The 26,941-nt window shown below is 35.9% G+C and overlaps 1 protein-coding gene across 3 annotated transcripts; it reads left to right on the top strand.

The window, feature by feature from the left end:
* The first annotated feature begins 1,436 nt into the window (after window positions 1-1,436).
* On the top strand, window positions 1,437-20,235 carry LOC121422431 (heparan sulfate glucosamine 3-O-sulfotransferase 1-like). 3 transcript variants are annotated; one of them, XM_041617480.1, is made up of 3 exons: window positions 1,437-2,124; window positions 15,064-15,294; window positions 17,721-20,235. In XM_041617480.1, the coding sequence occupies exon 3, from the start codon at window positions 18,051-18,053 to the stop codon at window positions 19,245-19,247; it is 1,197 nt and encodes a 398-aa protein (XP_041473414.1). In that variant the 5' UTR covers window positions 1,437-2,124; window positions 15,064-15,294; window positions 17,721-18,050; the 3' UTR covers window positions 19,248-20,235. The 3 variants fall into 3 exon arrangements, with proteins under 3 accessions (XP_041473414.1, XP_041473406.1, XP_041473422.1); XM_041617472.1 differs by lacking the exon at window positions 15,064-15,294; XM_041617488.1 differs by lacking the exon at window positions 15,064-15,294 and having other exon boundaries at window positions 1,437-2,193.
* The last annotated feature ends 6,706 nt before the right edge of the window (window positions 20,236-26,941 follow it).

Below are 26,941 nucleotides of genomic sequence, written 5' to 3'. Positions count from 1 at the left end.
TTAAAGGTCAAGCTTACGACGACAGAAATTGAATAGAGAAAATAAAAACAAACATAACGGACTCTAAATCGGTTTTAAAACTAAATAGTTTTCGCTAAAAATGTGCATAACTTGTGATTTAGGTATTATAATTTGATTTCTTAATTAGGTAAATTAACAGAAAACTATTCCATTTTTGTTTAAACAATTTTATGACATTTTTTGCAAGAATAAAAGCATATTCCTCGATATATTTTGTAAATCAATCTTTTCTAATTTCAAATTATCACAGAGGAAAGGAAGATATAGTTTGGGTCGGTCCAAACTTAAAAATAAAGCTATGTTAGAAATCAGCCATCTAATAAACTAAACAACATAGATAATTGGGTGTTTGAAAACGGCAATGCAATCAACATTCTTGGCAATCTCGCCTGAGCACAGCTAGACAGCCGCAAATCGTATGGGCATTGAATTTGTCAGTAGAAGGAGAATGGTATCGTGGAATCACAAATTTGATTAAGGTTCACTTTGATCAATGGAATTCCTTGGCAGTGCATGAACTCGACTACACGACTCAAGTTCTGATCTAATGGTAGCTAAACGATTTTTAAAACAAATTTAATTCCAGGACTTAAGAATACCATCAAATCATAAAAGTATTTTAATTGGAGCTTTAAAGGACAAGTCCACCCCAACAAAAAGTTGATATGAATAAAAAGAGAAAAATCCTATAAGCAAAACACTGAAAATTTCATCAAAATCGGATGTAAAATAAGAAAGTTATGACATTTTAAAATTTCGCTTAATTTCACACAACAGTTATATGCACACATCCTGGCTGGTATGCAAAAATGTCATAACTTTCTTATTTTACATCCGACTTTGATGAAATTTTCAGCACTATGCTAGTTTGATTTATCTCGATTTATTTCAAGCCAGCATTTTCCTGGGGTGCTGGACTTCACCTTTAATACGTGACACCCTGACCCAGGAGTAAATGACCTAGCTAGGAATCGAACGTGTGAAGGAATAGGGACATATTTTAAAAATGTTTTAATTTTCTGTCTGTTTTTTGTTTTCTTTTTTTTGAACAGTTCTGTCTTCCATATTTCTATCTTCATGTATGCCATTCTCTTTTCCCCTTTTCTTATTTAGCCAACTTTCCAAAAGAAAGATGCAAACAGTAAAAGTGGCTGCTATCCCTGCTGAGAACTTCAATTTGCAAGAATGAACAATTCCAACTTTAAACTCCTGAAACTCTCCACTTAAAATTTTAATGCTACCCTTCGCCATTTTATTTGTTTGGATGAAAGACAACCCATCCCCCCTCCTTCTTCTCCGTCCCCCTCATGCCACCAATACTTGACGATCCCTTCCCCATCATGCCCATGCTGTTTTTCCGCAGCGCACTCACGATGACGCGCGCTCTCTGAAAAACAGAGGCACCACCAGTCCATCCTTGTGTAAACATCCTTCGTTCGGGGCTTGATCAACCGTTCTACAAACATTGTACGTCAGGGAAGCAGTGTGATCAAGACACATGGACTTATGACTCCCTGTTCTCAGATCTGCAGATAGGGGGCAATTCCTCAGTTAATTACTACCCCACCATGAACCCGAACGAAAATTATGTGGGCACTGTGAATGTGATGCACTTCGAGCATCATCACAGAGTGTAAAAGGAATCCCGTCATTTTGAAAGCTCGCACCGTGTTTGTTTTCAAATCTCAGTTTTTCTCTAAACATTCTCAATGATTGAAGGCTACCAAGTGTGATACCTCTTATAGCCTGCAAGTCTTCGTTATGATCATATCAGCGATGTCTCAGGCCTCGGAATTCTGACATCTTCCATGAGAAACACTGAAGACTTCAGACTTCAATTAATTCAACTTGTAAGGATATTTTTCTGTGATATAGTATCAAGTTGGCATTGACTTTATTGAAACTGTTTCATCGTGTATCCGCAATTATGATTTGGGATTTGTTTGACCGTCTATCTCACAGGATATATTGATTTGGAATTCGTCCAACACTTGAATACTGCCTTTCAAATTTGGTTCATATCACGGATAAACTACAGTCATCTCCTCCTTATAATGAGCTTTGATTGCCTAGTAATGGGAACTTCGGATGCTCTGGCAAAGGGTAACACAAAAAAATACAATATTTCTTTTTGTTCGATAGCATGATGAGGAGGAACGGAAGTGCGTTTAGGTAACACTCAAAATAACTTCCTTGCAAGTATCAATTTGATTATAAACGTAATTTGGTTTTAAAACTTAATACTTAAAAGATGTAGGCATACATTGTTAACGATGTATTGAACTAATACTCAACAGTGCATTGATTGATGATCCGTCTTTTACGGGGTTCCACAAGAATGGATTTCCATTCCTTCTTGTCAAATCAATATGAATTAAGTAGTGCAATGTATGATTATAGAGCTTAAGGTCCGTATTCTGAGGTCGGGTTTAACTTAAACTAAGGTTGGCAGTTGTGGTTTAAGTACGGATTTCCCAATCGTTACCTAAATCACCAACAGGAGAGATACAACAACGCAGCTCATCTGGCTCTCAAATCACTCATAATTGTCTAGTAAAGTTCTGAGAAGTATAAATAGATGATTGTCTTCACCATCGATGAATCAGGAAAGAGCACAGTAAACATAAGAAACATAAATGTCATAAAAAATGACACTTTTGGCTTCCCATAATTTTAGCACAGAGTTGGACCATGGTCTAAGTTAAACCTGACTTCAGAATACGGGCCATAGAGTTTGTAATATTCTGTAGGTCTACAGTACAGTACGGAGAAGGATATGAGTGCAAGAGGAGGATGTTATGGTTGCCGGAATTGAAATGCCGATGATATCGACCTAAAATGCTTCTGATGATTGATATTATTATTTTTTAATTGTACCAAAACTTAGGACATATTCATACATTTTTTCAATAATAGTTCACAATATAACACGGGAGAAGAGACGAGGAAAAACAGATAAGAGAGAAGCGTCAGAGAGCTTAAATATTAGGGAAAGGAAGGCCTAAATATATTGCCTGTATATTCAATAGGTTGTCATGAGGAACAGTTATACTCGTATTGCTATTAAAATACCATAGCGTCACCCCTGTACAGTCTGACCAGGGATATCCCTGGTCTGGCAGCAGTAGTGATATTGTATCCTACAAGCAATTTGTTGATGTAATCGTTGTCAGGGTTTCTTTTTATAAACAATAACAACGATAGTGTGATCTTGATAAGTCCTTTTTGCTCATAGCCAATTTCCTAAATTTATTGCAATTATATTTGTCACGCGGCAACTTTTTGAGAGGTTTATGAGGTCGAACCTGATCATGGCAATTGTAGAGCAAGGCCTTCCGTACCTGAATCACCTTTGGTGGGTGAATGAATGGCTTTGCTCCTGGTTATGTTGTTGGATTTCTGGTTATACTTCGAGAGCAAGATTAGAGAATGTAAATCTTGTTTATACTCTGTAATCCCGTTTTAAAACATTTGCTATTTTAGGTTGATGTTCTGAACCGGCTGTTCAATATCACTAGCAGACTTGCACTTCTTATTTTAATTTCCTCTATCCGTCTAGCTGTCCCCCTTCATGTGCCTCTTCCTTATAACCCACCCCATGAAGATCTCTCTCTCTCTCTCACTCTCTCTCTCCCACTCTCTTCCCTTTCTCTCTCTCTCTCTCTAGCCACCCACCCTCCCTCCCCCCACACCCACCAAATACACACCCAACCCCCCCCAATAAATACACCATTCATCTTTTTCTCTCTCGAGAGATGGTGTCCATAGGGTATTCAAAGTAAAAATCCTGGATGAATGTAAAAATATACAGTAGGAGAGCTATCATTAGAGAGAGAGATATATATATATTCATTCAAAGAGAGGCGTGGAGGGGGGAACAAAAGAGAAATGCATACATTGCACGCAATCCCCTCACCAAGAAACAATGGTTGTTAATAATAAAATCATGATACTCGATGATGAGTACTACCGGTATAATATTGAAACTCGGCCAAAATAGAGCAAGTGTGTTCGAAAACGATACGACATGAAAGCAAGTGGTTCAGTCTATTTTGGTTTGAAATGTTAACAGTTAAAGTTCAAGTCCACACAAACGGAAATGGATTTGAATGATTATAATCAAACGTACAATAAGCATAACACTGCAAATTCCAGCAAAGTCGTATAAGGATGTAAATAGGGTTGTATTAATATTCGCTAATTTATTTCACAAATTTATTTAATACAAACAAAAATAAGATTCGATATGCAAATGAGAGGGTGACATGGACAAAATTGTAACTTTTGTAAATTCGGAAATTCGGCAATTCGGTATGATTCAGATGAAAGTCATGGTGATATCACAGGACCGGTTCAAGGATAAGTAAAATCTTTTTGTGTTATATTATAAGGAGAAAACTCAAAGACACTAACCTTAGCTTGACGATTTTAAAATAAATAATTGCTTCTGTTTTCTCTACCTTTCTTTTTTTCTCTCTCAGTTACCTAAATACGTTCGATTTTAGACCTTCCTTTTATTTCATTTTTGTCCCTCATTTATTATTTCACCATCCGATTTATCATCTCCCCTCTAAAATCGTATGCCCTCCCTTGACCTGGCCTTTGATTACCTTTTGTTTTGAGGAAAGTGCATTTGCCTGTTTCTTCCCGACATTAATCGTAGCCTTGATAAATGCTAACAGGAGTTAAAATGGGAAGCTTGTTGATTAGAGCTAAATCCTTTTTTCGTCTTCAAGAGTTGATCTTAACAATCAGCTGTCTAGTCACCTGCGAGGCACACATATGATGACGTATTTCATCAGGTTACTTGTTTAGTATACTTCATATCAGGCCCAATTAGCCATATACATTATATGTATGGCTTCTTTCCATCTCGAAGGGGATGAGGGTGGGGGCGCAACCATTTCCTTTGTTTTTCTTGAGTCACTCCTTAATTTGCAAAGTTGTATTTTGAGCTAAAGATAATGCAGGGTCCCGTAACACAAAGGTTAGCGATTGATCGCACGCTTGATTTTCACGATTGATTGTACATTGCAGTCAATGGCATCAATCGTAGAAAAATGTTCTACGACCATTGCTAAGTTTTGTGTTACTGGCCCCAGTATTCAGTCAGGATGAAATAAACATTTGCACGTCTCAGATACAGAAGATCAGCATTTCATGAATAAGTTGTTCATCTGACTAACTTGCTCTTACTTCGTAGAAGCCGAGATCTGTTGTAGCTTATAACAATGGTCAGCTCAGATAACATTACTATGTAATTTCATGAAATGCTCCCCTTGTCTCATCTTGTTAGTTATTGTTTTGAAGTAAACGTATATAGTAAACAAACATCCTTTTGTGCATCACCTTTCGCTAACTCTTGAGAACAATATATCACTCTCGTCAAATGTAACTTGACTCGTGTTATTACTTACTTGAAAATGGATAGGCCTATTTTCTTCCATGCAAGTTGAACAAAGGACAGTGGAGAACTATTAAAGGGATGATCCGGGCTGAAAATAGTTGTATCCCAATACATAGAGTAGAATTCACTGAGCAAAATGCCGAAAATTTCATCAAAATCGGATAACAAATAAAAAAGTTATTGAAGTTTAAAGTTTAGCAACATTTTGTGAAAACAGTGGTCATGAATATTTATTAGGTGGGCTGATGATGTCACATCTCCACTTTCCGTTTTCTTATGTCATTATGTGAAATTCATATTTTTTTGAATTATTTAATACTTGGGTGAATAATGTCTCCCTTATAATGAAATAAGTTGCAGCAATGAATATCTAATGCACCAAATTAGTTGTCGATCCAATTTTCTAGTTCTTGGAGGAAAAAAAATGAATAAACCTAATTTCATATAATAAAATACAAAAGAACAAGTGGAGATGTGACATCATCAGCCCACCTAATGAATATTCATGAGGAATGTTTTCACAAAATATTGCTAAACTTTGAAACTTCAATAACTTCATTATTTGTTATCCGATTTTGATGAATTTTCGGCATTATGCTCAGTGAATTATACTCTATGTATTAAGATATAAATATTTTCAGCCCGGACCATGCATCCTTTTACAAGGTGCGTGACATGTCCACCCCAGCAAAGAGTTAATTTGAATGAAAAGAGAAAAAATATATAGGATCACGCAAAAAACAATCATCAAAATCATATACACATCCTAGTCTCTATATGCAAATGAGGTGATACATGACGTCATGCACTCACTCACATTTTGTATATCATATTAAATGAAATGTCTTTTTTTCTCTCTTTTTAAAGGTTTGATTTCATCTGAAATATTTGGATTGCTATTGTTGCAACCTATTGTAATTCATATAAATTATTTCTTATTGTCTAATCTGAAAAAGGGAAATATTCTTTATAATGGGACATAACAGAAATAGGGATAGGGTGACATCATCTATATTCTCTCTCATTAATGCCAATTCATTGACATTTTTTGAAGTAAGCGAATCTCAAAATGTTAAAACTTTCTTAATTTACAACATAATGCTTATCTTTATAGTTCACTCAGATTTAATATAGCTATTAAGGCAGGAAATTCGATAAACATATTAACGAACATTACGGAGGTTTGCAGGGAAATCTAAAAAAGAATAACAAAAGTATTGCGTAAATTTGTAAGGTTGTGACGTAACGTGAGCTATATTTCATATGATATGAATTTCATGACATACGATTACTTCGTTGATATTCCATATAACGTTTCATCAGTCACGTTGCTTCGTATACACTCCTATAATCAATACTGGGAATTCATGGGTAATCTATTTTGACTAAAACAGGGCGAAAAGCCCAAAAAGCCATGATGAGAGTGAAAGCTTTCTTATCCTTCAGATGTAGATATGGTAACCACCACATTTTCAATTTATACTGGCAAGATACTAACGATTATCAAAAATCTTTAGTCTTAACTGATGACATGGGGTTACGGTACAAAAAGTCTCTGGTGGATTCACTTTTAAAAGATCAAACATTATCTACGTCTGGAATGTAAAAAGATGACACTCTTATCCATGTTTATGATACAGACGGTATGCTTAAGGGCGCGCGAAGTTCACCATGATAAGATTAAGTTGGTTTTGATAAAATCAGAAAATATAGAGAAAAAATATTGGTTAAGTTTTTATGAAAATTCTTGAAAGAATATCGGAATTATAAAGGAATTATGAAAGTGCACTACAGAAAAGCAACTCCTTCATATGCCATGTGATAGAAATTCTAAAAAAACAATTTTCTCAAAAATGTGAAACTTGAAAGTGAGTTTTCATTTGTGCGGTGGACATCATATTTCGTGCCCCCTTCTACGATTGCCCCCCCCCAGGAAAAATACACGAAATGTATATCACATTATATTTGGGGGAAGCTGTTCGCATATGACGTCACAACTTTGAAATTTCAAAATCTCATTTATACACTACTATTTTTCGATGGATTTTCCTCATTTTTTATCAATATTATTTCTCTTTTTTGCCTGCTTTTATCAAAGGCAACTTATGGGTGAACAGGGTGAACTTTACCTTGACATGCTTCAAGTGATATTCCAATATCCGGGGAAGATAGTAAAGTATGGCCTTGTTGTGAACCTTAGTCTGAGACAAAAGCGTTGGATTTAAAGCTATTTAATAGCCTAACAGTAGAAGAAAGAAAACAAAAGGAAAAGGGTGATAAAGAGAAATATTTTCTGTCTGTATTGTTCAAATCTGGCAGAATATCAGATTCAATTCAAAATGGTAAGTTTTATGCCCTTTCGCTTCGCTCTCCTTATTACGCCCCTTAATATCATTCACTAAGTGCTCAAAATGTGGCATTTTTTACTTTAAAATTGATATTAAACCTTACAGATAGAGGGCGCTACATATTAAAGAAATATCAATTTGAATTTTCACAAGTATAGATGGGTAGGGAAAAAATTAAGAGCAATGATTATGATACGTGAAATACTTGAGTGTAGTTCACAATATTGACCCGTTCGTACCGAAGCTCTACACGGGCTTTAAACTGTATTACGTAATAAGAAATAAAAGGTTATGTAACTTATGACGAATAGTCAAGATAAGGTTGATGGTAATAGTCATCAGAGTACAGACGCCGAAAGGCGCCACTGCAGTAGTAGGTACATCAGCATAATTATGGCTCAGATTATTCATTAATCATAAGGGCTTTGACCCATGAAGCATTTTTTTTTTCAAAAAAAAAACCCTGAATAGTGATTAACGTGTTTTATCCTTTAAAAGCGTGACCCCCCCAACCACCACAAAAGTTTGTGTGATTTTGGGATGGCGCAATTTTACAGACCAAGGGGGGGGGGGAGGAAGAGGGTGTGGGGTCTGCATGTGAGAACAATATTTAATGGATAGGTAATTTTCTGTTGATGAAATTGATAAAGAGTAACTGAAAGAAATATGAAATCCTGGCTCAGACTTTTGCACATCCCTTGAATACGGGGGGGGGGGGGGATCTAGATAGATGGTACTATTATTGTGTTATTGTTATTATTGTTGTAATTATTATTATTATTATTAAATTATTATAATTATTGTAGGGGCTGCCCATAACTCTCTTGCAGCTTTTTTATTCTTTGCCCTAAGACTAAGTACACCATGTCAGGCACTCAAAATTTTGGTTCGTTGTGAATACTGTTGCACATTGCATGTACATTGAAAACTTCTGATTTCCATGGATAATAACTTTTTTATTTACTTATATCATGGACCTATTTGAAACAGGTCCATGCCTATATCGATTTGTGAACAAGGTTTGCTTTCTTATTTATATAAAAGGGTAATCGAACAGGACAGCTTGTTTCCGATATAAGGTTGTCCGGAAAGACCCGTCTAAAAAATGGGCCCAACCGCATATATCAGTTTATGTTATATAATAAAACATTTTACTTCATTTGCTGGTTTCGATGAAAGTGATAATCACGGAAGTACACGGTAACTCTCAAGCCTTAATAACGCTAATCGATACACAATCGAACTGTTGATGGTGGTGATTGATTGTTGCATAATCAACATTAGTAGGATCATGGAGCTAAAAGACGTCTTTTACTAATATTTTGGTAGTAACAGAGGTGGTGGTGATGGTGGTGGTGGTAGTAGACAGTAGTAGTAGTAGTAGTAGTAGTAGTAGTAGCAGCAGCAGAAGCAGTAGTAGTAGTAGTAGTAGTATAAATTGTAGCAGTAGAAATAGTTCCAGTAGTATTTGGAGTAGTATAGTAGTAAAGCAGCAGCAGCAGTAGTAGTATAGTAGTAGTAGTAGTAGTAGTAGTAGTAGTAGTAGTAGTAGTAGTAGTAGTAGTAGTAGTAGTAGTAGTAGAAGAAGTAGTAGTAATAGTAATAGTAGTAGAAGTAGTAGTAGTAGTAGTAGTAGTAGTAGTAGTAGTAGTAGTAGTAGTAGAATTAGTAGATGTGGAATAGTTGCAGTAGCAGTAGCTGTTGTAGTAGTAGTAAAAGTAGTAGTAAAGCAGTAGCAGTAGTAGTAGAAGTAGTAGTAGTAGTGGTAGTAGTAATAATAGTAGAGGAAGAAGAAGAAGAAGTAGTAGTAGTAGTAGTAGTAGTAGTAGTAGTAGTAGTAGTAGATAGTAGTAGTAGTAGTAGTAGTAGTAGTAGTAGTAGTAGTAGTAGTAGTAGTAGTAGTAGTAGTAGTAGTAGTAGTAGTAGTAGTAGTAGTAGTAGTAGTAAAGCAGAAGCAGCAGCAGCAGCAGTAGTAGTAGTAGTAGTGGGAGGAGGAGTAGTAGGATTAGAAATATTTAGAAGTAGTAGTAGAAGTAGAAGTAGTAGTAGTAATAGTAGTAGTAGTAATAGTAGTAGTAGTAGTAGTAGTAGTAGTAGTAGTAGTAGTAGTAGTAGTAGTAGTAGTAGTAGCAGCAGTAGTAACAAATATAGCAGTAAAATAGTATTTGTTTTATATTGAACATGGTGACAAGAGGGGGGAATAAAAAATCAAGACGAAGAAAACAAGTAGAATTTTGTTGGAAGTTCGTCTGCAATCACAAGCAACCGTTTCATCCATCGATATTATCCCCGCCTTTGCTGTTGTTTGTTGTTTCGTCTGGTTTAAACAGTTCAGAAACATGAAAAGTAGACTGAATAGTTTACCAAAAATATGGACAGTGCGATCGAGGGGTCATTCAGGTGCGAGGCTGTAATCGACCCTCCTTCATATCCGTCTAAAAGGTCGTGTAAATGAAAGAGGTGTAATAAACTGCAGTCCAGGAACTGTTTTGACAGACACAGTTCCTAGAACGTGTCCTTTTTAGGGCTTCAACGTCACCCAGAATAAAGACCAAAGACGGCAATTCATACTTCGTCTGTCCATTCCCATTCTACGAAATCATTTTCATTCTTTGAAAGATAGACTTGCGTCGCAGAATTTGTGATAGACAAATCATTATCATGATTATAGTTTACTCTGATTCAGATTAGTCATTTCCCAGGTTACCAAATACGACAGTTACCAATAGCTCCAATTACTTCATGCGCACAACAACAGAGATATTACCAGGGGAACAGGAATAAAGAAGAATAACATATGATATTCAATTGCCCATATCTCATGTTTACCTCTTTTGAAAATTATAGACAGTACAATGCTCACATTTCTTTCATCGAATTTAATATTTTCAGAGATTTTGATTTTTTTTTACTTTTTATTTTTTTTTCAATATTAGGCCTGCCTATATTCCACCACACTGGCGTACTGATGGGGGGGGGGGGTGGGCTCTTGTCCCACTCCAATTTTTCACGACCAAGGGGGAGGGAGAAATATTATTTCTGAATATTATATCAAAATCTATTACAAACTTATTGGATTTTTGTAATACAAATGTCGAAATTTTGGCTCGCTCGAATCTTTTTATACATTTTACGCGATACGCCTTATCTAGCCCCCTCAATATTTTTTTTTCTTCATTCATGATACCCAACCGACTTAGTAACTTTTATTCATTCATTTGAACTCTCCTAAGGTTCCACAAATTAGTAGAGTGTTACTATAGCTAATTGTACCAGAGTCTACCGGCAAACTAACTGCAAATTCATTTATTTGAATGCTCATTTTATTCTTCAATAATCGTGAAAATAGAGAGATAACCTATTCACGATAGATCCATTGCGATACAACATACCTGTTATCATGGTTATACAGTCATTGTGGCCTAGTACCTGCTCATGACTGAGTGACAAGATGAAGTCACTGTAGAATGGTTGGGGATCTAATATCTATTTCAACGAGATATTGAAAAAGTCTGCCCTATTTCTTAAGGGATGTGAATATAGGTTAGTCTTTCAATGTGTTCCATGGTCTCGCATATATTCATCAAATCCACTGGGCTTTGATGGTAAAGTAGGCCTATATGAAATTATATGTATACATAGGCTAATCTCGAACATATACTTTGCTGGTTTCGAGTACAAGGAAAGTCGCGAGCTTCCGACTAGTCTAGGTTGAATGTACTGTGAAGATCCGGAGTAGGAAACGTTCATGACTCCTTAAAATGGCCTTCGCCAAGACAAGAAAACCAAACCAGGTTGTCATTGAATTGAATTGCTTGCAATAGTAACCACACCACTATAATCATGATAATAGCTGCAAGGCTAGTTATTTTCGCTGATCGGTGAAGACCCCTCCCCCTCCCGCGCTTTATGGATATTTTTATTATTATTATCATTATTATTTTTTTGGGGGGAGGGGGATGGGGTGGAATGCAGGTATAGACCCTCTGCAGTTGGACATCGAGGAAGCTACCTTCAATAATCTACAAAATTCTATGTTTATCTCCTCTCAATAAATATTTTATTTCCCTTTCCGTTTCCAAATACGGAATATTATCTCCAAATGCAGCTGACTAAATAGAAAACGAGCCATATCCATTGAATCCCGAAATACGCATTATATGCATTTTAGCAGAATTGTCACATAATTTAGTCACAGTAGAAACAATCAAATGTTGGTACATAGTATCTCGAAGTGCCTGACTAGATATTCATCTATCAAGTAATAGTATTTGGGAAATTGTCAATATTAATTTGGTACTGTCTGGAACAATTATCTAGTAGGCCTTTGTGCAGAAAAAAAATAGAAAATACAACGAAGTCATCTACCGTCGAATAGTCTATGCATATGAAAAATTTTCGAATTTCTATTTCATTAAAATGTATATCATTTTTTTTTTGCTCTTGAAAAATGTTTATACGGGAAGTGGCGTCGGAAGTTTACTACTGATAAATAGTCTTAAGCTAGCATTTCGTATATTTTGTTTCTGTCTGTCTGTATGGGATTTAAAACGTGTTTCTGACCTACTGAAGAGCCCCATGGTCAACTCCCAACTCACTGGTTTTATACTTGAAAGCATGTGTGCGTCACACACTCCCGTTTATAAGTCTGCTTTGTGTTATATTTTGAAAAAAAAGAGAGAATATTTGCACGGACCGGCACTGTTCTTCTGCAAGAGTGAGCGTACTGCATTGACCCCTGATGCTAAATTCTTTTTTTTAACCCTTAACATATTTAGTATATTTACAGCACGGAGGTATGGTTATAGAAAATATTTTACAAAGAACAGATGTAATTAGATGTTTTCGAAGAAAAAAAATGGCAGTTTGACCTCTTTCTGAGATTCTGTGTTCCATGTATCTCCAGGGTAAAAGCATGTGGTCATCAGTTCCTCTTCTTACCGTGGACCTACTAGAGTAGGTCCATGCTCTTACATTGAAAGCAAAAACGCTCAGACTTAATTGTTTAGAGCCATCCCCCTTGATGCAATGCTTTAACTTGGGAACGTGTCTCCAAGCATAGAGCTATTAATAGCTCTATGCTCCTCTATGCTCCAAGGAATGAAATTGCCAAAATGTAAAATGAGATGGACTTTCGGAAGGATTTTTGCCAGAGGATTGGGAATTCAAAGGTTGCAGGCAGTGCCCTATTCTTCATAAGAGTCGTGCGCGGTTGTTGAAAAATGAACTTGTATCTCAGTTTCCTTGATATACTTGTTCGTCAAAAAACCTCCATAATTATATCGTCTTGGATAACCAGTTGTGTTTTTTAATCCTATCAATAGTTGTTGGGAAACCACTTCATAATCATAGCTTCTATATTTTGTTTTGTCTACTTAATTTACCAAATCACTTATCTTTGTTCAGATAACACTGATATTAAGTCATCACTTTGCCACATTCCTATGGGGGGGGGGGGAGGATAAGTGTGTAGGTTGTTTTTATTATCATGGTTGTTATTTTGTCTTTTTTGTGTAACTAACTTGTGTTTATGTGATTTGCAATCACCTAATGATCATTTGTAAATTTTGTGATTTATTTTAATTTGCTATAATAAAAACAGAAATAATAATAATAATAATAATAATAATAAAAGCCATGAAAATGCACTTTAAAATGGTCAATGGTCCTGACAGGGATGTCGTACAACTTAGGGAGACAATAATAGTCTGGTATATCGTTAAACTTGGCCAACAATGTATACCTTCAACTTATATAATATGACTGGTGATAAACAATGAGTACAGGTAGCGAGGCCTATTTCCACTCCTTGTCTAGCAGAATTGTTGATTTGCCATTGCTCATCCCATGTAGTTATGAATATAATGTAAGCCTACGGGGTTAAGGCCAATTTATAAAATAAGTAAGGAGATAGTCGGCCTCAGTCCATGTTAATTATTACTGAATGCATATTTCATCTATTAAAAGGGTCTATGTAGGAATACCACACACAAGAGGAACGTAATATCCCAGGCCACTATAGGCCAGTATACAACCGCGGTCAGTGTCATGTACATGTACATTGTAATGACTTCAAGTGACCTTTCACTTGTAACTTCATATTTCTATCGTGACCCGGCTTTATAGTCGTGATTGACGGTTTTGTGGATCTTTTTTTTTTCCTAGGCCGGGGTATTTTGGGAGTTCATATGGCCGGGGGGGGGGGGTTCCCCCCCCCCCCTTGAGATCTCGACCGCTGGCTGCGCGATCGCGCTGAAAATTAATAATCTACAAAATTGTATAGTAAATTATTTCATGCAAATCGCCATTAAGTGATTGTGCTAATTTATGAGTAATTAGTATGCGAAATCATACATATCCCTCTAACTCCCTAAATAAAGCTCCAAATATTCTATTTTTTTTATTTGGAAACTCTTTGTGGTGTTCTTAGCTAGTGCACATGAAAAAAACTGCGATATCAGATCAATTTTTTATGTATTATATTGTTGTTTGCAATTTCTTATGTATATCTTTGTTTTTTGGACCTTTTATTTTCATGTTTTTTTCAATGAAATTTGTTGGGGACTCTTCTGAGATCATAAACAGCATAAAATAAATACATTTGGACCAGCAAAACTAAGAATCATTCATGTATGATTTTTGGTTGAAAACACAATTTGCATTGACTTTGTACACGAAATCACGTTTTTGAGCAATTTTTGGTCTTGCATGCACTTACATGTACATAATAATGTTGCATAATTTTGGAACCGCGTACCCAGTTGACGCAAAACTGGTCTCAAAAATTGCGCAAGACTTGAACGTAAAAAAGTCAGCAAACGGCGCAGTAAAAAAATTTCGCTCTGCGAAACTATTTCGCGAATCGATGAGGGGGGGGGGGCATTGGCGGCGGAAGCCAAAAAAAAATAGAGGGGGTCCGCCTGAAGTCTTGTGATGGACACTGGTAAAAAAAATTGACAAGAAAAAAACAACAACAACAACAAGTAATTTAGGGGGACCGTCCCCCACCTCAAATTTAGGGGAGGACCTGTCCCCCCCCCCCCGCTTCCGTCGCCTATGGGGGGAGGCCCCATCCCCCGGTTAATGCAGTAGTTAAAGGTTTATCTGAATAATGTTTTTTTTTTTACTACTATACTACTTTTACTACTACTATATTCGAAAGTCTGGAAAGCACGCTTTATGCTTTTAACATTGTAAATAATCTGTTTATTATAAAAGTAATCCAATGATGTGAAGTTGCAAGTCTAAACACTGATGTTATGTTTTGTCATTCAACACATCATGTAGATAAACACATCAAAATGACAAGTACGCAGCGGCTGTATTATTGACAAAAAATAATGAAACGAGAGAACTTCAGATTCAGACAGACCGGATCAGATGCTCTATCATGGGGATTTAAGTCTCAAGCTACGGATGAATATCATATCAGATTTTGGGAATATATCCCATATTATTCAGTGCTCACGCCTAGAAGCATCTCAGACATGATCTTTGAACTCACAAGATAGCTGAAGGGTGAGAAAAGTTCCTTTCGTACAAAATATATACATTCTCAAGTTATAAAATATTTATTGATAATTTTTGCGGAAAAAAGGGATCATGTGCATGAAGAAGGAGCCCCCTCCAAAAAAAAAAAATAAATAAATAAAAACAAGAGAGGCCAGAATAAGAAATGGGGTGGAAGGAGGCGAGGAGGGCGAACTCCACGATGATTCCTCCAGGAAAATGATGAGTAGAGGATGAAATACACGATAAAAATAAAAATAGAGGGCAGGGACATATATAGAAATTTACGGTCCTTCTTGTAAAATGTGTAAGAGAGGAAGAGTTTGCCTCACAAGCTTTCCTCAAACACGTGTCAAAAATATTGAAACATAACTTATCATCGTAACCATGGGCGTCATTGCTTTACAGCTAGTAATTTTTGCATGAACTGTGTTCCAAAGGACAGGACGAACGAATCCTGTACTCTAAAATGGTACAATTGCCAGAACGATTTGTCTCCACCTAATGTTGATGGTCATTTCTGGCCTCGTTAAAGGTTCAGGATAAATAAACACAAGGTTTATATGGTTATAAAAATGCCATTTATGGATGCCGCCTTTGTATGCATTTAAACCAAAAACATGGAGGGTTACCATGGCCGTATGCCAATGGGGGCAGTTGCTCCCCGATTAATTTTCGAATTCTCAGTTTGCATTGCAAATTTTCACAAAAATGCACTTAAAGGCGTGCACCTAATTTTTAAAGGACTAAAAAAAATGAAATAGTAAAATACATGCCTAAGTAACATGCTCGGTCGCTTCGTTCATGTGCCTAATTATATTTTCGAAACACCTTATATGAAGCCTACTCTTAAAAAAGAAATCTGCAGACGGCCATGGTTTTTTTTAACTTTCGTTTTGGTTCAGTGAAATATTTGTTTTATATAATTCGTCACGATTACAGTAGACAGGCCTTCAACTATAGGTATAGGATGGTTTACACACACACCCATATGTTTACATGTTGTATAGTATATACACACATACTGACTTATGGGGGGGGGGGCTTGGAGTGCAGCCCCCCCCCCCCTCGAAGCGAGAACATTGAAAGAAACAAAGAAATTAAAAGCATGAAAGCATTTTGAATTTCTGTCACTTGAAAATGACTGTACGAAGGCGGATTATATCTTGATCACCAGTAGTATATAGGTCTCTGTGTGACCTTTGGAGAACTTCAAAACTCAGTAAATGTGATTGTTTCCCAGAGGAATGTGTGCAATGATTTTCTGTTTTAGAACGGGGGAGGAAAATAACTAAAATAGGGGAAAGGAGAAAGGGGGGGGGGGGGGTTATCTCATAAATCGCGTGTCACAATGCGTTTGATGGAGGAAGTATTACAAATTTCCTGTGTTCAGGTCTGGGGGTAGGTTCAGGCTGTGTTATTCAATAAATAGCCCATGATCAGATTTATCCTGCAGTATGTTTTCAATTGATTCACGGGATTTCGTCTACTCTGTAATCCACATTGGACTACATAATTGCGTGATGTCGGTCAGTGACTCGGACTTATTCCGAAATGAAATCAGCTTGCAATGATGATGATCATGATCTTTTTATTGATTTTATGATGAACTTATCGAGCTCCTCTTCGTTTTGCAAATATTCACGATAAACATTCACAATATTTTCGTCTTCATGTATGCGATTCCTTTGCAAAAAATCCATATATCCATAATCCCATAAGAAATGATCGTAAATAGTGTAATTACTTTCTCTTCACTGTAGGCTGATAGGCCTATACGACAATAATCTTGTGAAATCTGTATAAGTTCGTTGCGCAGTCTAAATGAAACCATGGAACTATACAGCTCTATGATGAAAACCTGCTAAAAAATACTTTATTTTTCATTCTGCTTTTTCTGAATAAGTTTGTAATATGTTTAATTCTCGAATACCCAGTACATGGTGACTATGATGAAAAAAAAAACATTTGCTGATTTATGCATAGTACTGATTTAGATCATTGACTTGACTTAGGTAAATAATTATGTGGAGTGTCAGTTGCCAACCAGTGCATTCGCAAAGTACAACTTCTTCCATTCTTGCATTTAAAAACGTTATAAAATGAAAAAAAATGTTCAAAATTATGCCTTTGTGTAAACCATTTTCTCCTTTTGCCGATCGGTTTTCCCTTCCTCACGGATGGTGCTGACTGTGTAGAGAGTTATTTGTTTTGTGCGTGAGAGTTGAAAGTCGACAGTAATTAATGATTAATCATTTTTCAATAAATGGTGTGTGACATATCATTTGTAATTATTTAGAGTGGGTCAACAGCCTGGACCCCTCCAAAATATCTACGTGTGAGCTCTGATGAAAGTTGTATACATTATAATGCAGGCTTTTGTGAATTTGTAATCATAATTATTTGTGTTTACTCTTTCTCTGTTTTCTTTTCAGATCTGGTTTAGGTACAACCTCCAACATTTTGACTCGATTCCTTCTCTTCATTAACATTGCGCTACCAATGACGGTCGAGTGAGGGCGTAAGACTCGTTCGAAGCAAATGCAAGGTTGACCTTGTCAAAAGATCGTTGGACGTGACCAAATTCAAAGGATCCGTTTGTGTGTGTGTCTGTATTTTGTTAATACTGGCGTCCATCAAGTTCTATTATTAGAAACATTGCTAGAAAGGATAATGGTATTTTAAGCCTCGATTATTAGCGACTCTCCTGTCGAACATCACCGTGACTAACCCCAGGAAAGTCCATTTGTGAATCTGTAGGTTTAATGTGTAACGGGTTCTTTTTGTTGTTTGGGAAACTACCAAGCGAGATGGATAAAAATGTAATTATTTTTTCTGCAATAACTGTATCTAGGTGGCCCTTTTCTAAAAACAGGGTCCTTGTCGCCTCCATTTCATTTTTATTCTTAACGTTGTTTCTATTGGCCAACGATGCACATACTACCTTATATTCTAGAAGGCATGAGTTCTCTCTTACAAACAGGAACGGGAATGAGGAGAGGAACGAATCAAAACAAGTTACAGTCGCAAATGTTTCCTGTAATGAATTAATGTTAAACCATGGGTGTTATAAAATTGTCCAAGGCGAACATGAAAAGCCAAAGTACAAGCCACTGGAAGTGACGGAGTTAATACGACTCAAGTGTTCTAGAAGGGCGCCCTCTGCAATCGTAATAGGAACCAAGAAAAGTGGCACGACGACGCTCAAGAACTTTTTAAGTTATCATCCAGATGTTGCGTTTGCGGAGAGAGAGCTGAAGTTCATCAACAATAACGACCTCAGTGATTTAGATAAGTACATAGCCGTAATGCCATACTCATTGCCTCACCAAATAACCATGGAAAAAACTCCAGGATACTTCGTTCGTCTTAAGGTGCCCAGTCGAATAAAAAGTGCCATTCCCAACGTGAAATTTATTGTCATTATCCGCAATCCCGTCAATCGCGCCATCTCAGATTTCGTGCACATGAGATACAGTGATGAAACGCGAGTTGGTGGTGCAAAATTGCTTAAAAAATCACCAAAGCCTGGGGCGATTAGGTATGAAGTTTCTCAAACGTTTAGAGAATCCGTGCTTTTTGAGAATGGCTCAGTAAGGGAGAACAATGCACTCATCGACACTGGTATCTACGTCAAATACTTCCGCATGTGGCTTCAGTACTTTCCTTTGGACCAGTTTCTTATCCTTGACGGGGAGGAATTCGTCAAAGCTCCAACTCCCACCATGCACCGTGTAGAATCCTTCTTGGATATCAAACCGTTTTTCACGGAGGACCATTTTTATTTTAATGAAGAAAAGAAGTTCCACTGTTTGAAAAAACCGCTTAATACTTGTATGACGAAAAATAAAGGCAGGCCACATCCGTACGTGGATGAAGATGTCATCGAAAAGTTAAATGATTTTTATGCGCCTTTTAACAAGGAATTAGAAAAGTTTTTAAACAGAACGTTTTCATGGTAATGGCTTGTGTTTTTGTCTACGTTTTGTAGTTTTGTTAGAATGTTATTAACATTGACCTTATTACTGTGCACTTTCAAATGTGATCCTTGAATACCTTCGATAGTTTTGGGCCCCTTAGTTTTGAATGAATGCTTTTATTTGCATAATGCTAGCCCATCAGGAATAGAGTCATGATAAGAAAATTGCTCATAAATTCTAATGTCTGCAATGTTAGAAAACGTATAGATTATTCCCTTTTTTCATTTTATTTGCTAGTGAATTAAAAAGAAATAATATTTATGTATATGCATACCATGAAAACCATTTCTCAAGGGATTTATAAGGATACAATATTCTTATAGTTTTTTTATATACATGTATAATTACGAAATATTCAAGTTTCAAAGATATTGTATTATTAAATATGATAACATTACCCCAGATTCTGAATAGGACATTTCTACTTCAAATGTATCAGATAATCATACAGTCACCATTTCTTCATTTTTAGATGAACAAATATAAAGATAGTCAACTGACCCTATAAGACAGATTTTTTTTTACCAGTTTAGCTTTAGTGAGTGTTTGTATGTGTATAACGATAATGCAATGTACATTATTTAAAAATACCATGTGAAGTGTGTGAAAATAATCTATGATATATTTTGTTAATGTAGGATTTCAGATTCAAAAGAAAATATTCTGAAGGTTTTCTCATCAAGAACGAGAAATGTCTTAGTTTGATTTCGTGTCTTACATATTTTAAAGGGGAAGCTCACTCTGACAAAAAGTTTATTGTAAAAATAGAAGAAAAAAAATATTAGCAAAGGTTTGAGGAAGATCCATCAAAATTAAACTAGTAATTAGAATTCCATTTTGTCTTTTTTGTGACATCATTATGCAAGCAGATTCTCCGTTGTAGTGTATCTTGTGGAAAACAAATCAAATAATTTTCATTTTTGAAAAATAAAAAATTTCTAAGTGAACTTTCAGTATATCAACAGACAAATTGTTTCGCATCCGCTCCTGAAAGAAAGGAAAAAAAATCATGAATATTGAAAATTTAAATTAATGAATTTTTATATAATTGAGCAGCTGCTCTATATGCCTTTACAAATCGAAAGCATAAAGATTTAAAGGTCAAGTCCACCCCAGCAAAATGTTGATTTGAATAAACAGAGAAAAATCAAACTAGCATAACACTGAAAATTTCTTCAAAATCGGATGTAAAATAAGAAAGTTATGGCATGTTAAAGTTTCGCTTATTTTTCCACAAAAAGGTGATATGCACAATTCAATGACATGCAAATTACTCAGTCGATGATGTCCATCACTCACTATTTCTTTCTTTTTTTTTTTTATTTATACAATATGTAATTTTTACAGTTCTGTGAAAATGAAATATATGACCATAGGGACCGACCTGACCGAATCTTATACGCAATGCTATAATATCACATGTTCAGGGTGGAATTTATCACTGTTTCCCTTGATGATGAGGATAAAATTAGAATATTTCATATTTCATATAATAAAATACAAAAGAAAAAGTGAGTGGATGACGTCATCAGTCGCCTCTTTTGCATAGCAACAAGGATGTGCATATAACTGTTTTGTGAAATTAAGCGAAACTTAAAAATGTCATAACTTTCTTATTTTACATCTGACATGTCTGATATCGATGAAATTTTCATTGTTATGCTTGTTGGATTTTTCTCTTTTTAATCAAATCAATGTTTTGTTGGGGTGGGCTTGTCCTTTAATAACCTCTTAATCTTCGATAGATTTTTCTCAAATCTTCCATAATAATTCTCCTTATTTTTTTCTGGATTAAAACAACTTTTCTTCAGAGTGAACTCCCCCCTTGATATCAATGGTAGTATTCATTTCTGATGTTAATGCAAGGAGAACTCATAGCTTATCGGACGGTCTGCCCCTATGTCATCATGGTGTCAGTTGGGCTTTTCCAGGTTGCAGACATGTAACCCACAACAATCACAGGGGTCTTATAGGCGGAACTTCAAATGGATGGTCCAGGCTGGAGGTATCTCAATAAATACACTAACATTAACAGAGCAAAATGCTGAAAATTTTATCAAAATCGGAAAATAAATAACGAAGATATTGAATTTGAAAGACTTGCATTTTTTCCGGCAAAATAGTTCCAAGCATGTCGTCATGAATATTTATTAGGTAGGCTGATGATCTCTTATTACCAATTGTTCTTTTATATTTTATTGTATGAAAGCATGATTATTCAAAAAAATTCTACCAAGAACTAAAGCAATTGGATTGACAAATAACTGATTAAGTGCGTTAGTTTTTTTGTATTGCTGCAATTGATTTCATCCTATTATGGAGACACATCATTTACAAATGTATGAAAAATGAAACAATTATGATTTCATACATTAGAAGAAGAAAAGTGGGAATGTGACATCATCAGCCCACCTACTGAATATTCATGATGATGTGCATATAACCGTTTTCTCATATTGGTAAACTTTAAAATTCAATAACTTCGTTATTTGTTATCCAATATTGATGAAAGTTTCAGCATTTTGCTTTGTGAAATTTACTCTATTTATGGGGATATAAATATTTTTAGCCCGGACCATCCCTTCAGCTGTCTTCAAACCTATTATGGCCAAATTAATATCCAGACTTTTAGATTTTGTTTCTGTGATTACGTGAATGATGTGTATTGCATTCTGATTATATTTAGCCAAGAAAATGTGAGAATATACCTCATTGTTGTTACATGAATGGCATCATATATCGGGGGGGGGGGGGTGTGATTAATCATTGTGCATGCAATCACATCAGCTTTTTACAGTGTGCAAAGATTGGTGATGTACACTTTTATCTCAGGGAATTAATATTATCATTATCTGTACAGTTATGCAATGATTATGCGCCAGAAACGTTCTTGACCCGGAAATGAAACTCGAACTATTGATGTGCATGTTCGTGGGTTTGTCGCACCTTCTAGAACATGTAGAATGTCGGTATCCATCAAGATACAGGCCCGCTCGAATTTGACGTAGCTTTGTGACCTGAAGATCATGAATATTCAGATGTGATATTTACATTATTCGAATTAAAGGGGAAGTTCGCCCTCACGATAAGTTGCTTTCAGTAAAATCATGAAATATATTACTGAAGCCTTATGGTTTTATGAAAATCCACAAGAAACAATGGAATTGGTAATTGGATCTGTGACGTCACATGCATGGGAGCAGCTCTTCTTGTAGCACAAATTCTTTAAATTCATTTTTTCTTAATGGAACAGGCGATGGTGAATATATTCTTATAGAAGAGGGTGTGACGTTATGTTGCCTATGACAATGTCCACCGCGCAAATAGAATATTTTTTTAAATATTTTTTCTTTGAAAAATGACTTTTAAAAATTCATATCACACGACGTACTTATGGATGGGCTGTTCCTTTGAGGTGTCATTTGATCAAAATTTGATCAAAGTACATAACTCTGTTATCCTTTGTGCGATTTTCACCAAACCTTCACCATTATCTTCCTTTCATTTTTTAAAACCCTTTTAAGACCATCTTGTCGTCAGGGTGAAGTTCGCCTTTAACACATTACCATGGTTATATGAAACTCATTTTATATTTGTGCGTTGGAAATCATCATCCAAAACAACATTATCAAAGAAACAAGAAAAGTATGTAATTTGTCGAATTGAAAAAAAAAAATATTATGACTCGGCTAAATGTTCGATAGATTTAAAATATATTGCTTTGTCAGATTGTGCTTTTGTATAGACCAATTTCACGGCCGGTTTATGTATTTGGCCCTCTATCGGCGACGCCATTGCTGCGGTGGGCAAGTGCGCTGACCGCGATTGGCTCTGTGTACAAAATCAATGAAAGATTACAGATAAGCTCTGATATTGTGTCATTAACTTCATCATAAAACAATAAAATAAAACATGGACACCTGGGTAGACGATGTAAGACAATGGCCATATCTGACCGATGAAGGTATGATGAATTTTTGCACTTTGGCCACCGTTTTTCCCCTTAGTTTTGTCAGTAAAAGTGAGTTGATGATGACCAAGAATCGCTGTTGGTTTTCATCAGGGAGCTCACTTCTTGTTGCTAGTAAATTATGTTAGAGTAGCGGGAGAGTGAACGAGACATAGAGTGAGAGAGGGAGAGAGGATGAGAGAGGGGAGAGGGCCGGGGGAGAGTATGTGTGAGAGGAGGGGATAGTGAGAGGGGAATAGTGAGAAAGGGGGGGGGGGGTAGTGAGAGAGGGGGGGGGGGGGCTAGCAAGAGAGTGTGTGTGAGAGAGAGAGAGAGAGAGAGAGAGGGACTGATATTTCCGTCTAAGTCCTTTCTGTTGATGTTTTTTATCCACTGGCGACGCATTCCTTCATCACGGCCTGGAAACCTATGCAGGGAGTACGGCTTCACACACAAACAGGCTTCATGAGTCCAAGGCGAGTGAATTTCACATTCACTTTGCTTCCAATCCTGAAGCTTTCTCCAATTGTTGTGGCAATTGAACACAGCACAGCTGCGACCTGAACTTCTCCGATTAATGCTCATTGTGAATCTTACAAGAAATCTGCTCAATTGGCCCAAAATAAAAAAAAAATCGAACGAATGTACCAAATACCCTATTGACTTGTGTACTATAAAAGTTGATTCGCCCACCACAGCATGGCGACCAGTCTGCTGCCCTCTCACGTTGTGAAATTGGTCTATAGCTCTAGAATGGGCGTTGGCAAGTACGTCTAGCGCATGTCCAGGAACAAGTGCAAAGTGGCCATATTATTGTTATTATGACAGCAACGATGATGATCATCATAAATATTTTTTTATCCTTACAATAATAGTAATAATTATAATGATGGTGATGATAGTGATAATGATAAAAGTATTATTATTATCATCATCATCAATATTATTGTTATCTTCAGCATTAATGGTACTAGTATTATCATGAAACAGTATTGTTATTTATCGTTGTTTTTTTTTAATGTTATTTTTTATCGTTTCATGGCCCTACATACATATTGGGGAGTGTATGAAAATTATATCTAAATAGTTACTTCTATTTGTTTTTAAGTAGTGATGCATGTATTTCATATTTTTTCCTAGTTAAAATTGGGAAGCATATCATTAAGAACATTTTTTTTCTAATCATATAGGTTATGTTCTGAATTTCTCAACATGATTTATGGGCCTGTTAATTTTTTTTCCGGGTAGGGGGGGTCATACCCGTTTGAAATTATATAGTTCTCGAACATCATCTTGATGTGCAATATAAATTTATACATAATGTTCTGTTTCTTGGCAATCTATGTTCAAATTCGTATGTTCTTTTAATAACATGGGATGTGATTACGTACATATATGTAATGAAGTCGTAATGTTGGACAGTGTTTCATCTTTCGTTTGTCACAGGTAGTGACGATATTGATCTTGATGTATATGTGCACATGTATTTGATTGTAATAAATAAGTATCAAAAGTGTTATTTTTTTGTTCTTTGCACTTACATATTTTTGACAGACTTTAAATATAAACACTGCTTTATGGTGTTCGAGTACTTAGTACAATACTCAAACCCGTGCGATGTGCAAGAGACTACACATGCTACCCGATCAAGGGGCTGTTTCCCCCACACCCAGTACTCATTGTATCCTTCAGCTTGCTCCGGTCATGACAAACCCAGGGCCCCGTCTTACAAAGAGTCGCGATTGATCCGATCAATCGTAACTGTGGACGGCCAGCAACGTCATCATGTAAAATGCTTTTTTGTTCCAAAAAAACTCAATGTGAATGCATATCCATAAAGTGATTTCTTGACAATTTGGTGTGTTCTTCTTTGTTAACAAAGGACACTTTACAAATTTCCTGTAGAAAAAATTATGACACTGATGGATTTCCATAGAGGTACTATTGATTGGATCAATTGTAACTGTTTGTAAGACGGGCCCCTGGTGTTCCACTTGGAAGTCTGTTCGGTCCCCTGTTATTTCAGTTGTTTCTCCTCTGTAATTACACCGTCCATTACAACAATCTTCGTGCCTGTTAACATTTATTACCATTCTTTGAAACACATGAACTCACTACTAACATTTTTAGAAATCCACATTTTCAATTTCAATTTATTATTTTTCATTTTCAACAGAAGAACAAAGTAATGTGATCAAAATACTTACAATGAACTTATACAGATAAAATAAATTCAGGCATGTACGGTATATGATATTTATCTGTAAGAAATAAAAAAATTCCCGAGAAATAAAAAATCACAAAGCAGTAACTTGTTCTTATATTGCATATGGCGTCGTATCCCCACACAAAGGCCTTTTAATAGCGCGCAATGCGCGTCGCCTTCGAAAGGTACGTTATCGTCATCGTGCAGTGAACGCTACGCGCTACGGGAAGGCGACGAGCAGTGCGCGCGAACGGCCTTTGAGCGGGAAGGCGAAATATATATCCACTTCCGTACTACTAGTATATGTCCTCATAACCAACCCTTTTAATCTAATTTTGGAGCATGACCATTCATGTATTAGGCTATATTCATTACTGTAGTAATAAAATGAAACTCCAAACCAAGGTGAAATAATTATATAAATAACTAAATAAAATCTACAATAAAAAAAACCCCAATGAAATGCTCCGAACTGCATTAGAAAAATCGATAAATAACCGACATTTTTCGTGTACATTTTCACCAAAATGTTTTAAAAAGACCATTCCAAGAACCATGACAAAATGCCGTCAGATTATAACTGTGACTTGTAATTTGAATACTTTCCCAATGTCCCGTAAAATACATAATTCAGACATTTAATTTCGCCTTTATTATTTTCGAAAATTGGTGAGAATAATGGAACATCAGTTTGTTCTATGCAAGTTTCGGAGATAAAACAAAAAATGCTATTTTTTTTATTATCGATGGGTCTAGGACGAAACTACTGGTTTATTTCTCCAATTATCGTTAAAGTCTTGATTGTTAATTTTCATGGAGGCCATTTGACAATACATTTTAAGGTGCGTTCTGCGTGCACGGAGGTGCGAAAATTCCCTACTGTAGAACACAAGTAGGCCACTATACAGTGCGTATCAAAAAAAAGTTTACACTTTGAAAAAGCCCTTGGAATTAAAAAATATACAACATGTAGGTAATTTTTTCACATATTATCTTGGCTTTGGGTCTCATCTAACTAATGAAAGTAAAAGTTTTTGTAAAAGTAAAAGAATGCTACACTTGAGTGAGCAGTGTCTATTTTTGTAAAGCTCGCAGAAATCTGTTTGCGCAGAAATGCTCATTTTTCACGCTGTGTCAAGGGGAAAGGGCGAAATCAAACTTACTCTGCAAAACATTTCTCATACATTTCCCTTGCACTTTTAGTCTATTGAAATAAAAGGGATACATTCAAGCATTTTGTAACAATTTTGACGCCCACATTGAAATTTGAACACATAGTAAGAACACCTTTAACCCTTTTTGTGCCAGCTGGATCTGAGGACAAACTGAATCTGAACAAAAGTTTATATCAGACATCTCCAGCATTTTTCACTAAATTTTTATCATTTAAAGTGGGTTTACATTTCATTTATCATTTAATACTTGTTTCTCCACACATTCTCCAAGCTTTACAATAATTAACAAAATGAAAATCAAGCCTATGCCATTTCATGTAAATCACAGCTCAGTGTAAAGCAAATA

The sequence above is a fragment of the Lytechinus variegatus genome, chromosome 1, assembly GCF_018143015.1.
Source record: "Lytechinus variegatus isolate NC3 chromosome 1, Lvar_3.0, whole genome shotgun sequence".
Taxonomy (NCBI): domain Eukaryota; kingdom Metazoa; phylum Echinodermata; class Echinoidea; order Temnopleuroida; family Toxopneustidae; genus Lytechinus; species Lytechinus variegatus.
The sequence above is the reverse complement of the archived record's forward strand: the minus strand, read 5'-3'. Positions and strand labels throughout refer to the sequence as shown.

Bases quoted from the DNA above. Each gene is read 5' to 3' on its own strand.
- LOC121422431 (XM_041617472.1), top strand. From the start codon at position 18,051: ATGTGTAACGGGTTCTTTTTGTTGTTTGGGAAACTACCAAGCGAGATG.